Here is a 15,474-nt window from a genome sequence, read left to right as displayed (position 1 = left end):
GTGTCTTTCCACACACTCTCATTGCCCTTCTCCTTTCCCCTTCTGTTTCCACTGTGTCCCTTTAGACGAAGAATGACCGGAAGTGCACGCAGTGGTCCATGCTGCTGAGGAGCGTAATAGGATTATAAGCTTTTTGGGATTAATCCTTATCCCGTTCTTTAGTCAGACTAACCTTTTGCTTAGACTTTTGCCTCCTGTTGTGCAATTAGCCGACTCTTCACTGGTTTCTTTACTGCAGCTATTTTGTCCTTTTTCAAAGCAGTTACAATTGATGTAGACCTCCAGCATGGAGCAGGGTAGGAATTGCTAGGCTGTTGTGGGGATTTGTTTAGTGCTGCAAGTAAACTAGTCCTAACTCGCCAGTGAATGTGACTAGTTCCTTGCCTTTCCCTGTCCCCTGAGGGCCCAGACTTTAGAGATACATCTCTGAAGCTTTAAATGTAGCAACTACTACATCGAGCTTTGGGAGTCCCCAGTTTGTTGATCAAGACGTCTGCTTCTGCTTTTGCACAGAGGGTAAAAGAGCTAAGGCTTCCCAGGGCACGTAGATCACTCAAAATGAGATTTGAGAGCTGGAAATGGGTGGGATGGGTGGGTAGCAGGGCTTGACACTGTATTTTTAGCCTAAGGAAATGAGGCGTAAGCAGTCTGTCTTTCCTCTTCTTACAACTTTTGGATCCACAAAGCAGTTTCAGCCAAACTGGATGGGTCAGAGGGGTCTCACATGCTAAGTTTCTATACTATTCATAAAAATCAGCTGCTGGATAAGAGCGCGTCTCATAGCAGTGTCCACCAGGTAGAAGATACAGTGTCAGCTCCACAGGTAGCTCATCAATTTGGCTTTCCAACTGACAGGCACCAGACAGGCAGCCAATGCATGTATCATAGAAAAAATCAGAGTACATGCGGTTTCCAGTTCAGTGTATCGTCCAGGAGGGATAGGGCAACGGTTTGGGTGTAGGATGGAGGGCAGGAGGAGTCAAAGATAACCTTAATTACATGGGAAACTTAGACGAGGGAAAAGAAAGAGGTATTGTCTTCAGCAGGGAAGAGGAATGGAGGGAAGAGATGGAGAATTGCCACGTACATATAAGTTGAATCAGCTGTGATCCAGAGCCCAGTGAAGACAGTAACCTCAACAGACTTTGGGACATACCTGTGTGCAGGTGTTTGTCTCTATAACCTTGAGTATGCTTTACAGAAAGGCATAAATGGCTTCATCTTCATTTTCTAGGGTGTACTCAGAGGTTAAGTGACTCCAAACCACTCCACTAAGTTACAGCAGTGTGAAGGCTAGGACCCAACACCCCTTAAACCACTTTTCAATCTGTTAAACCACCGCAGAAATAAAAGTCCATATATGTAGACAACACATTAAAAGGCAAAATCAGCAAAAAAGGCAAAATCTGCGAAACTCTCCAGCTCCAGTTTGGGCAGAGCACAACACCTTAGTAACTGCCCCTGGCTCTGCATATGCAAACGTACTGTGGGATTTCCTTCCCTTGCAGGAATTTTTTCAAGTGTTTATTGCCCATCATTAGCTCTGTCTTAGTGATCCTGTAAACTTGTTTGCTTCTTCAGGATCCAGTTACTTTCTGTTAGCAGCATAAACTGAGGAAGTGAGTATCAATCATCCAGTGATTGCTTGCAGGAAATAAAAGCATGAGATAGCAGCCTGCCTGGGCTGAGGAGGAAGGACAGAAATGCGGTACTCTTTATAAGCAGAGCCAAAAATATTATTCACTTGCCTGGCTGTTTTTGCTGAATAGTGTGGAGCTTTCTGTCTTTTGTGAGCATTATCTTTTTTGGATTAAGTCCTGCTACCGTTGAACTAAGGGGAATATTTATTATTAGCTTCATTGAGAACAGGATCAAACCATTGTCTCTGTTTTCTTTTCTTGCCTTGAACAGTGTTGCTGTTTGCTAAGATACTGCAAGGGAGAACAAAGTGTTTGGTTTCCCAACTCTTCTTTCTGAGCATTTGTGTCTAATCCCTGCATATAGCACAGCCCCAGTGGGTGAAATAGGTTCAGGGCTAACTGTTTCCAGTCAAGCTTTTTGAAGCCAGTGTGTAGCCTCTGTAAAATATTGAATCCTCTCACTCAGTAGCTGCTTTTCTGAAATCTGCTTTGTGCTTCGGGTTTTGCTAAGCTATGCTACAGTAAGCATGATGAATAGCGGGCAAATCGTCTTCGATCTCTGCTTTGGAAATCAAGATGTGCGCTGGCTCATTGCATTCTTTCTCAAACACCTTCTTGAGCTATGGGAAGTACAATGGTGCGCCGTATCCCAGAATGTAAATTTTTAATGTCTTATGCACATAATGGACTCGACTGTAATTATGAGTCCCGTGGCACACAAACACTATGGGCGGAATGGAAAAGGCAACAGCGGATCCATGTGGCTCTGCAATTAGGGATTGAAACGTTGATCATTTCCATTCCCAAGAGCAATGGAAACAACTTTATGAATTTAAAGCAAAAGCTCCAATGGAAAGAGGGATGTTTGCAAGCTGATAAACATTCCCCTGCAACGTTTGAAGTTCAGACTTTGCAGCATCATCCTACTGCATTGAACAAAGCTGACTGAAACCTGGGCAGAGCAAAGTGGTTTTGACAAGCCCGCGCCGATGTCCAGAATAACTGAAGTGAATAAGCAGCTAGGCAGTGATGCGGAGAGGAGCTGTTATAAAAAATTATCAGCTTTTGTTCTCTGTGATGCCATTTTTAACATCTGGATCCTTATTTCTTTTTTTATATGAAATCTTGAACCTGACAGCATCGCTTGCAGACTTGAAGCTGAAAGAAATCTCTCTGAAAGGACAGTAGGAGATTTGGGATTTTTAGGGTGGATCCTGTTGCTAGATCTTGGTGGATCCTCCTTCTGCGGAAAGCCCAAACAGACTTTACAGAACAGTGCAGGGCTCTTCCCTTTAGCATGTTTAATGTAGGGTGAGGCCTAGCATTCAAACCAAGAGCCAGTATAACCTGGGTGCTGTTTTGTCCTCTAACAGCTTTTCCAGCATTTTCAACAGAGGTGGAAGGAATTTCAGATAAATGGTTCTCATTTTGCCCTGTCTCTGAAAGCGATGCTCCTATATTCTTGGTGTCACAGTAGATTTATTTTAAAATCAGATTTTTCATTTCCTTTTAAGCATGGTGGTCTCATTTTTGTGTGTTACGTGGCAGCTGTCTTAGGTCAATATCTATTAAATGTGATGTGGCCTTGTAGATTAGAGCCATGGAAACCATTCCAAAAGGGAAAGACAGTTTGGATGCCTGCTTTTCATTCATATCACTGGCAACAATTTCTTCAAATTCAGTGATGCAAGATCAGTCATATACTATACTTAGTGCACTAAAGGTTAAATCAAATCTTAGCATTTTTTACTAGTGTTTAACAGAAGGGAAAAAAATCTTACTCTGTGACAGGAAATCAATTTAATCCATTTGTCATTTGTTTGTTTCTTTTTCAGGCTGATATTTGGCACTCTTTACCCTGCGTATTATTCTTACAAAGCCGTGAAATCAAAGGACATCAAAGAATATGTGAGTAATGAGGTCTGCGACTGTGCCGCGGGGTTCATTTTCTAAGGTTGCTCCTCACCGCGTCGTAAAGATGTCACCTGTATTCTGGGAAGGCTCATAAAGTCTGGCCTGGAGGCTGGCTGGTTGATTGCTAGGCAGAAGGCTCAAACTGGGAGACTTAGGTTTCTGCTCCTGGCTCTCCTGTGGAATCGATGTGCTCTTTGACAAATACATGCGATTTCTCTGGCAGCGCAAACCACATGCAGCTGACTTAAAAGGTGTTTGCCATCCTGAGCTTTGCATGTCTCTCTTTGTTTCTGAAGAGTGGCATAAATCAAAGCCTCTCCAAAAAGCCCTGAAGCTTTAGCTGCGTGTTCAAAAGAAGGATCAGAAGAAGCAACTCAAAGCATATATGACTGAATCCTGAGACGCAAATATCTTTCCTTGCGGAGTGACCTATATACCGACAGGTCTGGTGACTGCGTGTGCTGTCTTGTCCTGCTGAAAAATCTTCCCTCGGCCCCAGTTTCTAAAGGCAGATGTGCCATTAGGGAAAGTTAAATGTGGGAGAATCGTTACCACTTGGACCCCGTTGAGGTCCTATAGGATTTGCAGTGCCCTTCACAGTCTAAGCTCTCTGTTAACTTCACTGAACCTGGCTTAGCCTCCAGATCCTGACTCTTCAATCCTCTCAAGATCTCAGGGATAATGAGCCCATTTTCTCCTCTGGGTAACAGCTTAGATGGCTATCCCATTAAGTCCTTAGTGCAAACTCAAACCGTGACTCAGAGTGGCTGTTAAGATTTTTTCAGTCTATCATTCCCCTCCTTCAGATTATGGTTTGGGATATTTTGAGAACTGTGTTACCCAACACACCAGATACTTGAGGAAAAATGTCCCTGCAGCCCTTGCACAAGCTGTACTTCTCCAGATTGATGCATCACCTGCTTGGAAGTGCTGATGCTCATGCTAGCATCCCCAAAGAGTGTCTACTGCTGATACTTAATGTTTTCATAGTCCCTTTCTGCAAAATTTTCTATTGAAGAGTCCTCTTCCTGTTGAAAATTCAATTGCAAAAGAGGAACTTGCATGAGATTTATGGGGTCATGACCCTAATTTGGGAATAGCGGATCTAAGACATTGTCTGTACCTGAAATTGGTTTTCAGTTTAACACATCAGTTGTGGAGATCCATCAGCTAGAAGTCTGATTTAAAAAAAGAAAAAAAAAATTAGCACTGACACACTACAAACCTTCATGTAGGTTTACCTGTACTAGTCTAAACTTATATCACTGTAGTTTATATTTACTCTGTTTGGTAATAGTAATTTGGATACATGGTGTTTTAGGCTGATCTAAGCCCCTCCACACTAGATTTTGGGTTGCGTTTAGATGTTTTGCTGGCAGTAGTGGCTGACAGAGCTGTGCTGGCAGGGAGACTTTAAAGGAGCCAATTATGTAAGAAGTCTGGCAGAAGCTGCCCTGGGAAGACGTTTTTCCTAGGTGTTTGGCAGTGTAACTGCTGTAACCCAATATAAAAGTCATAACCCAGGTTAGAGCTGGTTGACAGGTACTCAGGGAAGAACTACAGTATTTGTAGCCAGATGAAGAGACGTCTCAATACAGGTACCGTCTCCACCGCTGCCATCAGGGGAGATGCTGGAGCAAGAGCTGGTGAGACCCAAACACATTGTCTCTGTCTCCTCCATCATCCTTCTCCAGAGCAACGCCTGGTGTAGGTATCCCTCTTGTCCTGCCCTCTTTGCAGCCTTCCCTCATTCTGTTGTGATTAGCCCAGCCTCAGTTAACGTGATCCAATATTCTAATTCAGACAAGGCCTAAAACGCTGATGGCTTTTCTTGAATTTTACTTCATTAAGCTTTATAACATTCCAGCAAAGCTGCTTAGGGATACAGGATGCATTTCTGTCATTAAGCAGTTATTTTTTCCAGACAGGAATGGCTTTTTTTTTTTTTTAATCAAATTGGAATTTTCCATAGGAATCTCCATTTTCAAACAGAACCATCAATTTTCTGTTAAATTAACAACTTTTGCTTTATCATCGCTTTTCCTTTAGAGATACTGATCCTTAAAGCTTTTTTTGAACTTTCAGTTTTACTTTTTCAATGGTAAAAAATTACTGCGGAGAAAAAAAAGTTTCTCTGTCATCTCCAGTATTTGGAAATTACTACACACTTCACCTCTTGGTGATAGTGCAGCAGAAGAGAAGCACCACACCACTTAATAAAAGTTAGTGGAAGTGCAGATGGTATGTGGTAGATGAATTGTTTCCAGACCAAGAAGAGCCAATATTGCATACCTCAGTATAGTTTAGGCCCTGCCTTTAAATGCCATTTACTGCTCAATGGCAAAAAAATTCAAGACACTGCAGTTTCCCTGACCAAGTCACAGTCCCTAAAGACTCTTTCCTTGTCTGCCACTGTCACCAGAGAGGAGAGCCCCCCATAAATTATCCACTGCAGAGTCCATCCAGGGGAATTACTGTAGCTGAATGCAATGGCAGCACAGTATGTGCTTTCTCCGCAAGTGTGAGGTAGGTGCTCAAGCTTAAGTCCTAGGTAAAGGGATTTAAGCTATTGCACTTGCCTTATCAGTGCAATGGGTCTATAGGTATGTATGCGAGTAGGTACCATGGATAAAGTGATACATATTAATTCAGTAACTTATGATAAGTTCACTTTGTGTGTGACCTCTGGATCGTGGGATGGGAAGATAGCTCTTTATTTTTTTCCTGGCTACTTTCCCTTGTCTGTGGCTATTATATAAGCAATTATATTTTGTCTTAATTGCAGTTTGGCCCACACCCTGATAGTAGCCTTTGGTATGAAGATGAGCCAAATGAGATTTTTAATGACCTGTGACAGAGCTGTAGCCCTCAGCTGGCCAGTGGAGCTTCCTCTGTAGGATCAGCAAGTCAGATCAGGCAATGTTCTGCCTTTTTGTGAGACCAGTCCTAAGGGCCAAATTCTTCCTTCCCAAGGGCTTGTGTGGACATTTGATGAGTCTTTTGTGCTGAGATGGGAGAAGCCCTGGCATCATATTCAAGTCCTTAGTAACTATAAATAGGGGGAAAAATGACCGTCTTTTCTGTGAGGGTTACCCTCTGCATTTGTGCCTGTAAGAGATGGTTTGAGACCCTCTGGAAAAATGACGTAACTACTGCTTTCTTTTGCCAGGTCAAATGGATGATGTACTGGATCATATTTGCGCTGTTCACAACAGCAGAGACGTTCACGGATATCTTTCTTTGCTGGTGAGCATCACATGGGAGAGGGTCTTTGGAATGAGATGGAAAGAAAATGAAAATGTTTATAAAGAAAAGAGAGGTACAGGGGTGCATTGCCTCCTGAACACAGACTGAACAGCTTCAGGTGCGTAGAAGTATTTTGTCTGAAGGATCTGTGCTTCCTTTCTTAGTGTTGTCATATGAAAAGGAAGGAAGAGGATGGAACAGCTCAGAGGTTATTGAGAAATCATTACAGGAGGCTCTGTCCCCTGCCCGTAGGAAATAGGACTCTGTCAGAGGCACAGCTGATAATTGAGTTGGATGCTTCCAGAGATCACAGAAAAAGCAGTAGCTTTAGCTACAGGCACCGATCTGGGCTTATCTAATTGTGTCCTACAATAAATACACAGAAACTGTGAATCAAGCAGAAAGAAAACTGCAGCACAGGCTTTGTCTCTAGGTTGCTGCATGGGTGATTGTTGTTCCTGAGATGTTTCCTGGGTCCTTTCCTGGGTAGACTGAGTTGATGCGTTGATGGAGGACAGTAACAATCTGTACTGATGGGAGCTCACTGGTGCCAGCCAAAGGTTTCTTGGTAATGTCTGTCAGGATCAGAGCACAAAAATGCCCAATAATCAGATTCAGTGCCTTAAATTTAGATGTTCAAGTCTGGAAATGTTGGTTGCCCTTTTAGTAAGGCCTCTTCCAAGCTAGTGGAAACTGGTGAGATCAATAGGTTTCAGGTTTTGGGTCAATGGGTTTAAACTGTAGTGCCTGTCCCTCACCTAAAGCCTGTCCCTGCACAGCACTGAGTGCCTGTAGCGAGTCCTTCCAACAAAGGGAATTGGGGATATCGGCATCATGTCAAATCTGGTGCAAAAGGAGATAATGGGCATTGTTGTCTCTTTATCTAGTTTGCACACAGACCTCCCTCCCTCCCCTGTGATCATCTGGGGCTTTGTTGTTTGGAGGAGGTATTGCGTGGGTGTCTCTGGAGGAATGGCAGAGCGCTTCTCCATCCTGCGAAACAGAGTATGCTGTAGAGATCCTTGGTCGAACAGAAGCCCAAACCAGCAAATCCATGCTCAGAGCAGAGCCACAGAGGCCCATTGGGTCAGGCCTGGCTGCTGTATGGCCTAACTGACTCAGTGACTGTGCTGTGTTAGCAGGGTCCAGCTGGGCTGGTGTGCAACCACCACAGGGGCTCCACACTGCTTTCCCTCACCCTGGCCTCCAAAGGGTACCAGCACTGTGCTTAGGCTTTGTCCTCCAGAAGGGATCTAAATAATCTAATCTCAAGAAGTCCCTGACCTGTCATTAGAATGGGAGCATGTTCCTTACCTAGTTAGAGTTAGCGCCCTGCTTATTTTGCCATGCTACCTGAAAGCCACCCTGTGGATTTGTACTTAATACTGCATGTTGCTTGGACAACAAAGGGCCCTTGTATTTCAGTTTTAGTCAGATAAGTGTTATCTTAAATGCAGGAAGACTGAGGGATGAAAGGCACATAAATAAATTGATGGCACGCTCATTTCCTGGGTTGGGTTTTGCTGCCTCCCAATGACTGGGGATGCTATGAAGGCAGCATCTGTGATCTCTGCGTGGAGACAGCTCCTCTTGTCATGCAGCAGGGTCTCTTCCAGCCCATTAGCTAATGGCCCTAATACCTGAGTAAAGAGAGGATTTACCCACATGCCTAGTTGAGATGTGTACAAAGGTGACTGAATGTGTTTTGGTCCTTGGATTCTCTGGTAAGCAAAACCTGCCCTGAGCTACAAACTGGCTAGTCCCTTCCCGTGCTGAACATCTCTAATCAGAACAGTGCTTACGTTTGGCAGTGAGCGTTAACAGCTCTTTTTTTTTCTAGGTTTCCATTCTACTATGAACTCAAAATAGCTTTTGTAGCTTGGCTGCTCTCTCCATACACAAAAGGTTCCAGCCTCCTGTACAGAAAATTTGTTCACCCAACACTGTCTTCAAAAGAAAAGGTAATCACAGGTGCCCAGGCCCTCTCTGGGTGAAGCAGATCTACAGCGTGTTTGCTCCAGTCTCTGTATCACTCACTCTCATTGAAGGACTGGGAGTTGCTGATTCTCTTCCTCTGCCATTTTACCATCTCTTTTTTGTTGGTGTTTTTGTTCTTTGTCTGTGGCTGTTGTGTTTTTAAATACTGGCATCTGTTCAGCTCACTCACACGTATTAGCGCATCTCTGCGCACTTGAGAAGTTAGGAGGGAGGAGAGTAAAAATACCTGCTGAGTGGCTTTGCACATACTTGTTGAATATAGCTGAAGTGCTGTGTTGTGGCTGGATATGATTAGAGCAACAGAGTTTGGCAGCCAGGACTTCTTAACTTTGTACCCAGCTCTACATAATTGTGCAGCTATGAGACTGTCCAGTCTGTGAAAGGGGCTTAGGAAGCACTTGCCTGGCTGGGAGAGGTCTAGCACCTAACATAAGGCTTGTGAAGCATGTTGAGGTCCTGGTTTGAGAAATGTCTCGCTGTTGACTTCAGAGGGAAGGAATGTTGCAGCTTGGGTCATTTGCCTGCCTCAGGGACTACAGTGGCTGTGAATGGGACATTGTCAGGCAGATCCATTTGGCCCTTCTGAATGCATGGGCTAAGAACAGCTATTAGCCAAGTATCAACATGCAAACTATTATGAAGCAAGTAACTGTTTCCCACAGTGGCAGCTGTGGAAGTGAAAGATTTCTGTTTAGCCACAGTGAATGAGCAGTTGTGTCTCAGTCTTGCCCCAGAAGGACAGTGGGGATTGGTCCCCTGTCACTCTGCTTCCTGGGAGCTTCTGCTTAGGCTCCTCACAAGCGGTGCTCATGCATTTTGGGGTGCCACCCATCACCCATTAGGAGGAGGAAAGGAATCACTAAACAGCCAGCAGCTTCTTGCAGCTTCCAGTCACTACTAACCCAGCATATCCAGTAGCTGAGCTCTGGAAGTCTCTGTCATCCATAATCATCCAGGCCCCTGTGTCTTGGGAGAGAGGGTGAGGGCAGGGACTTTCATAACCATTTCACTGTACATTGAACAGCATCTGAGTCCAGCACCACAGGACCTACCAGTCCCGTAGGCATGTTGAAGCCAGACACTGCGGTACTATGCAAAGATATCTCAGATACTTCTGAGACCACCAATTCTGGACCCAGGGCAGTAGAGCTGCAGCTGTGCAGAACCATGCTGCATTTTTTTTTCTTTTAACTAGGGAAAAGATCTAATTTGTCTTTAGAGCCCATAGATTGCAAATGGCTCTTGATGTATCTTGGTCCATTCTGCCCAGGTGGATATGGCTATATTGCTTCCAGGACCTCTTCATGGTGTTGCACTGTGCAGGTGTATCCCACTTTGGGGACCCAGTCATCCATTCACAGAATAAAGAACTCCCAAAGGCTGCAATGGGAGTTACTGCTCCCCGGCAAACTTCTCCTCTTGCAAACGTTGGCTATGAACTTCTCTCCAGTCAAAGTGGGGAAATAGAGGGAGATGTCTGTCTCCGTGAAAGATGACCTGACTCTGCCAAGAGAGCGAGGCTGGAAGCGCTCTGAACTTGTCCTTCTTGTGCTTTTTTTTTTGTTGTTTTTTTTGTCTGCTGTGACAGGAGATTGATGACTGCCTCGTCCAGGCGAAAGATCGGAGTTACGATGCCCTCGTGCACTTCGGGAAGCGGGGGCTGAACGTCGCGGCCACAGCAGCCGTCATGGCGGCTTCCAAGGTAACGGTGCGGGTCAGCAGGGTGACGTTAGCATCTGGTCTGCATCCATCACCAGCAGCAGCCGCAGGGCGGATGGGGAGAGAGAATAGGGGTAGAGATTCTCTCACTACTTTTGATCATGCCTCCCAATCTCCCATTCATCAGCCACACAGGTGCCTCTAGGGATGAATACTGTATCGAAGGCAGAAGAGTTCACTTGTGGCAAGTGAGCTCTATGAGATGGTAAATGCCGGATTAAGGCTAGGGTCTGCCTCAGACAACTATTGAAATTTATATATTCTATGTATCCTGTGTATATATCCCATGAAGGATGCTCACTACCATTAGGTGAACATAGTTAACACCCTGGCTAAGGCATGTTGTTTTGATCAGCACCATCTGAGGTGAAGGGAAAGGCCATTCATACTGCAGCTTGTTATAGCTACGCTGAATTGTTGAGAACTCTGGAGGCTTTGGTGAACTCTAATTTGGGTACTGACAGAAAGCAGGTGGGATATGGAGAAGTTCCTGGAAGTTAGAAGTTCAGCTGCAAGGTTAACACATACCTGGTGTTTACTTTACTGGAGGCACATGTATATACAAGTGAATGGGAAATGGCATTAGTTGCTTTTGGAGAATGACTAGATGTTGGAGGGATGGTCTCATGTGAGGACATATATCCTGTACTCTGTTCCTGGCTTAGAGCCAGAACCAGAAAATAGCTGGTATCTCTGTCCTTTGTTTGCATAAAAGCTGCATGAACTTGATAACTGCGCTCTGTGGTCCTGCTCCCAGGCAATGGATTACCATGGTTGAGGGTAGATGTGCATAGTGACCATACTCTTGTGCTTTGAGGGGCAAAACTTGTAAAGAAGATATGGCTTTCATGCAAATGCAATGCCTTTTGCAAAAGGATAGTAGGAACATATGGGCGAGATGGGTGCTGGTATTAGGAAAAGCATATGAATGGGAGTCTAAAGAATTGATTTCGCTCACATGCTTCTGTGACCTTGGGCACATCATTTAATCTTTCCTGGCCTTACCTTCTTCAAAAATGAGTAATACATCCTTAGGTGGCCAAATGTTAAGGTCTATAAAGCATGTTGAATGGAAGATATTATGGAAGTGGGGAGTCCCTGGGATGTGACATGCACAGGTGAGATGAAAGACCTGTGTCATCTTCTGAAGAGAAGTGAGGAATTTCCTCCCTTTCCCTGCCAAGCAGTGCGCAGGCTGTGGCTCTCAGGTCTGGCTCAGGCCAGGGGCAGTTCAAACTCTGCTCTTGAACTGTTCCTTTTTCAGTGGGGAGGCTCTGCTAACCCAGGGGCTGCTGGCTAACCCAAATCTGAAGTGAAATCTGGGATAAATGTGGAGCTAAGACAAAACTGTGTGTTATGTTCCCAAGGTCTCAGCATTTGTGACCTCCGTGACACTGAGGCTTTCGCTGCTGCTCTGGAAGCATGAAGAAGTCACACCACGGTCATAAGTTAGGCTTTGGGAATGCCTGTTTGCAGCACTCCCTTTGCTCCAAACACCTTCTTACGATGCACTGCAGGCTCTCTGCGCTAGAGCCATTTGTAGGACACAGGGAGAAACTGTGCATAAATCCTGAAGAAATTCTGATTCCTGCTTGGGTAGCCCCAGAATATGGGAAGCCCGACAATGGCCTTGACCCCAGTGCCCACTTGTTCATCTCAGGAATGGAACAGCTTCTTTATCAGCTCTTTAGCCTGAATGAAAAGTTAGCACCACTGTTTTTCTTCCTACCTTTCTGCTTTTCCAGTATGTTTCTTAAGAATCCTGCTCCCTTGAAATGCAGGTGCAGCGAGAGCAGGAAGCTGGGCAGAAGGGAGGAGAGTCTTCAGGGTATAAGGAAGATACTGTGTTGCTTGAGTTAATGAAGCTCCCCATTCAGTGCTGGAAGAAAGCAGTCCATGCTGTGACTTCTGTAATATTGTTGTATGACACATCTGCAGGCCTAACCTTAGAGAAAACAGCTAAAGTAGCGCTACCTGTAATGGGCCAGAAGAGTGTTTCCTGCACACTACTTTGGGGAGAGGAGAATGAGCTGTTGATAATATTGAGAGGGAGTTATTGGATTGATGGGTGGATTTTTACAGCAAAGCAAGGACCGTTCTTGTCTTTGCTTCAACTCTGAGATTAAACTTACTCTGAATACCCAAGGGAAAAGTAGAACTCCTGGCTGCCCTCACTACTTCAGCATGTGGCCTCTAGCAGGTTGTTTGCTTCTGCGTGCCTCAGGGTGCAGATCCAAGAGACGAGGCAAGCTGATAACAGCTCTCCTCCTCCAGAATGGACTGATACTCCTACTCCCACTGGTACCCTGTGCACCAGCTCTTTGGACCTCTTCGGGTTATCTCTAATCTATCAGAAAACCCAGAAAGAGAAAGAAAGGGAATACCATTTTTCTTAACAAGCAAAAGAGCTCCCAGATGTGTTTCAGGAGTGCCTGAGCCGGGACAAGGGAAGGGACAGAACTGCCTGGTGAGAAGTACGACCAGAGGAAAGCAAAGCGAGATCTCTTCTGGTCGTGGGGAGCCATCAGATTAGATCTGCTGCTCGCAGGACCGCACCCTTAATACATTTGCACCCTTCATGGTGTATCAGTCAGGAACGGTTGAAGTGGTTTCTGGCCCTCCCCTTCTCTCGCTGAATTTGCCATCTTTTTTGGCAGAGAGAGTTGAATGGCTGAGATTTACAGCCTGATGTGTTGCGGTTCAGAAGCGCTGAGTTGGGATTACTCCAGCATCCCAGGATGCCAAGTGTGATGGGTCAGGTGTGGACATGTGCCCATTTAGCTGTCCTCGCTGCGGAAGGAGCCATTTCCAAGAGAGGGGTGATACAGGCAGGTAGGAGTGGTAATAGCAACTTTTGTTGCCCTACTTTTCAACTGCTGTTAAAAGTTTGTCAACACCCTTACATGCTCACTTGAGAAAGAGGTATAACAGGACTAGATTATCCCACATGAGAGAAGTTTAAAGGACTAATTATCTGGAAAACACTTTGAGCTGACAGATGCCAAGCAAGACTGCTTTCCGGGGGCAGGAGGAGAGCACTCTTTGTAAGGCTTGTTCTGGCTTTCTGAATGCCAAGGTTTGAAGGTATCTAGCTAGCATGTGATAAGCGTTGAGTGTAGATGAGAAAGTGAGCCCCGAACAGGTTCGTTGGGTTACAGCCTACAGGTCAGGTTAAAATTGGAGCCTATAGAAGTGACCATATGTTGAGAAGTATTGAGCACCGGCAGCTCCTATGGAAAACATGGCTTTTACCAGCAGGAGGAAGTGAGTCTTACTTCACTTGGATTAATGGGTGAGGAAAAGCTGCTTTGTTATTAAGAAATGGACCCCCAGACTTTGCAAATCAACATCTTCTGCTGGCAAATACCCAGTGAGATGCTGGGCTGAAAGTGGACTCTGCAAAGACCTGTTTGACCAGAAATGAGTTAAATCTGAAGGCTCTCGTACTTGGAGACTTGCCTCCCACTGTGCGTAGCCCTGTCCTCTCCCATTTCTCAGTTGCTGTAACTGATCTTGTAGTCCCACAGTGGTCCGGATCCATCGTAGTCTTTTGCCTTTGGCGATAGGATCTTTGGGCAACGCCCATGTCTTTATTCTGTTTATAGATCACTCGGCACAACGAGGCTGCCTCTCAAATTAGGGTTTCTCCATGACGCTACTTACGTATTTATCACAGGCTAAGATGCTGCAAACTGAGCACAGACACATGCACCTTCGTTATCTCCAATCCCCTGGCCGTTTCCCCTTTCTGTTTTAAATAGCCTGTATTTTTAGCTAGCCAAGTGCAGGCTTCTCTTTCCCGTCCCCTTCCTCCCACTCCCCTCCCCTGTTGTGTTTTGTTTTGAAGCCACAGTTGTGCTAACACTGGCACAAACCTGTGCCAAATCATTTTACAGGCTGAGGAGCTGTCAGTGTCCCAAGTACCCTGTGCCTGCCCAGCTGGCTCGCTTGGGTGTTTTCTCTCTCTCAGGAGAGTCTATTTTTGATGGTCTCCAACTGGAGACAGAGCGTCAGACATCTGGTTTTATTACCTCTGCTAGGTACTCAGCACAGATCTTTTCCGTGCCCCCAGCAGCCTGCATTCCCCTCCCAGGAGCATAATCTCATTTGGGGCTCTGTAATCCTGTCCTCGCTGCTTGGTCATCCTGTCACATGCTGTGACTTCAAGTGGGTCAGTGCTAAATGGTCGGATTAGATGACCAGGCAGTAAATCCTGCTGTTCTTTGCATGTTTTCAATTAGTTCCAGCTAGCCAAGCCCCTCCTGCTCCCAAGGGGTCCTAAGCACTGATCACCTTCTTCTTTCCAGCTCACCTCAGAAGAGGGGGAGAGGAAAAGCAGAAAAAGCCTTTGGGGATAAGCACCTCTCCTTCCCTCTGCTCTGGGAGGAGAAGTGGAGCAGCAGCAAGGGTGTTACAGCCCCAGGTGTGGGGTGGGTGCAAGGCCCAGACCAGGCAGCAGAGCTGTCAGATGGGGGCTTGCTGGTCCGGTTGCTAATGTCAACAGCTAGGACAAGTGTGTGGCTGCAGTGAGGAGAGGCACCAATTGCTGGGAAGCATCACCAGCCTCCTCCAGCACACCCGTGTGTGCTTCCTCGCTGGCACCACGCTCCAGCACTTGCTGTTCTGGCCTCCTCATCCTCCACCACTCCGTCTGTCGCCCCGAGCCTCCTGCCACCTTGCTCTGTCTCACATCCCCAGCTCTTCTTCTCCCTCCTTGCCTTTCCCAGACCCTGCCCAGCCCTGCCATTCCCTCCCTCTCTCCACAATGCTCCCATCACTGGTTTTTCAGTCTCCCCAGCTCTTTGGCCTCTCCCTTTCACTATCCCTCTCCATCAGGCTCCTGGGTTTCCTAGATCCTGTTCTCATTTCCTTGTTCATCATGCTAGATAAGCTATTGCTGCCAAATAGGTCAATGCCCTCTTCCCCCAGACAAATACTTCTCCCAACTATTTAACCA

General features: G+C 45.8%; 1 protein-coding gene across 2 annotated transcripts in view; it reads left to right on the top strand.

The window, feature by feature from the left end:
- Window positions 1–15,474, top strand: part of REEP1 (receptor accessory protein 1) — a 69,356-nt gene that overhangs the window by 22,267 nt on the left and 31,615 nt on the right. For both annotated transcript variants that reach the window (XM_026112802.2, XM_026112801.2), the window contains exons 2-5: window positions 3,476–3,548; window positions 6,724–6,800; window positions 8,641–8,761; window positions 10,387–10,500. In XM_026112802.2, coding sequence (XP_025968587.2) covers window positions 3,476–3,548; window positions 6,724–6,800; window positions 8,641–8,761; window positions 10,387–10,500 — 385 coding nt within the window. The remainder of the gene's footprint in view (window positions 1–3,475; window positions 3,549–6,723; window positions 6,801–8,640; window positions 8,762–10,386; window positions 10,501–15,474) is intronic.

The sequence above is a fragment of the Dromaius novaehollandiae genome, chromosome 4, assembly GCF_036370855.1.
Source record: "Dromaius novaehollandiae isolate bDroNov1 chromosome 4, bDroNov1.hap1, whole genome shotgun sequence".
NCBI classification, from domain to species: Eukaryota; Metazoa; Chordata; class Aves; order Casuariiformes; family Dromaiidae; genus Dromaius; species Dromaius novaehollandiae.
Note: the sequence above shows the minus strand (reverse complement) of the source record. Positions and strands in the feature narration are given on the sequence as shown.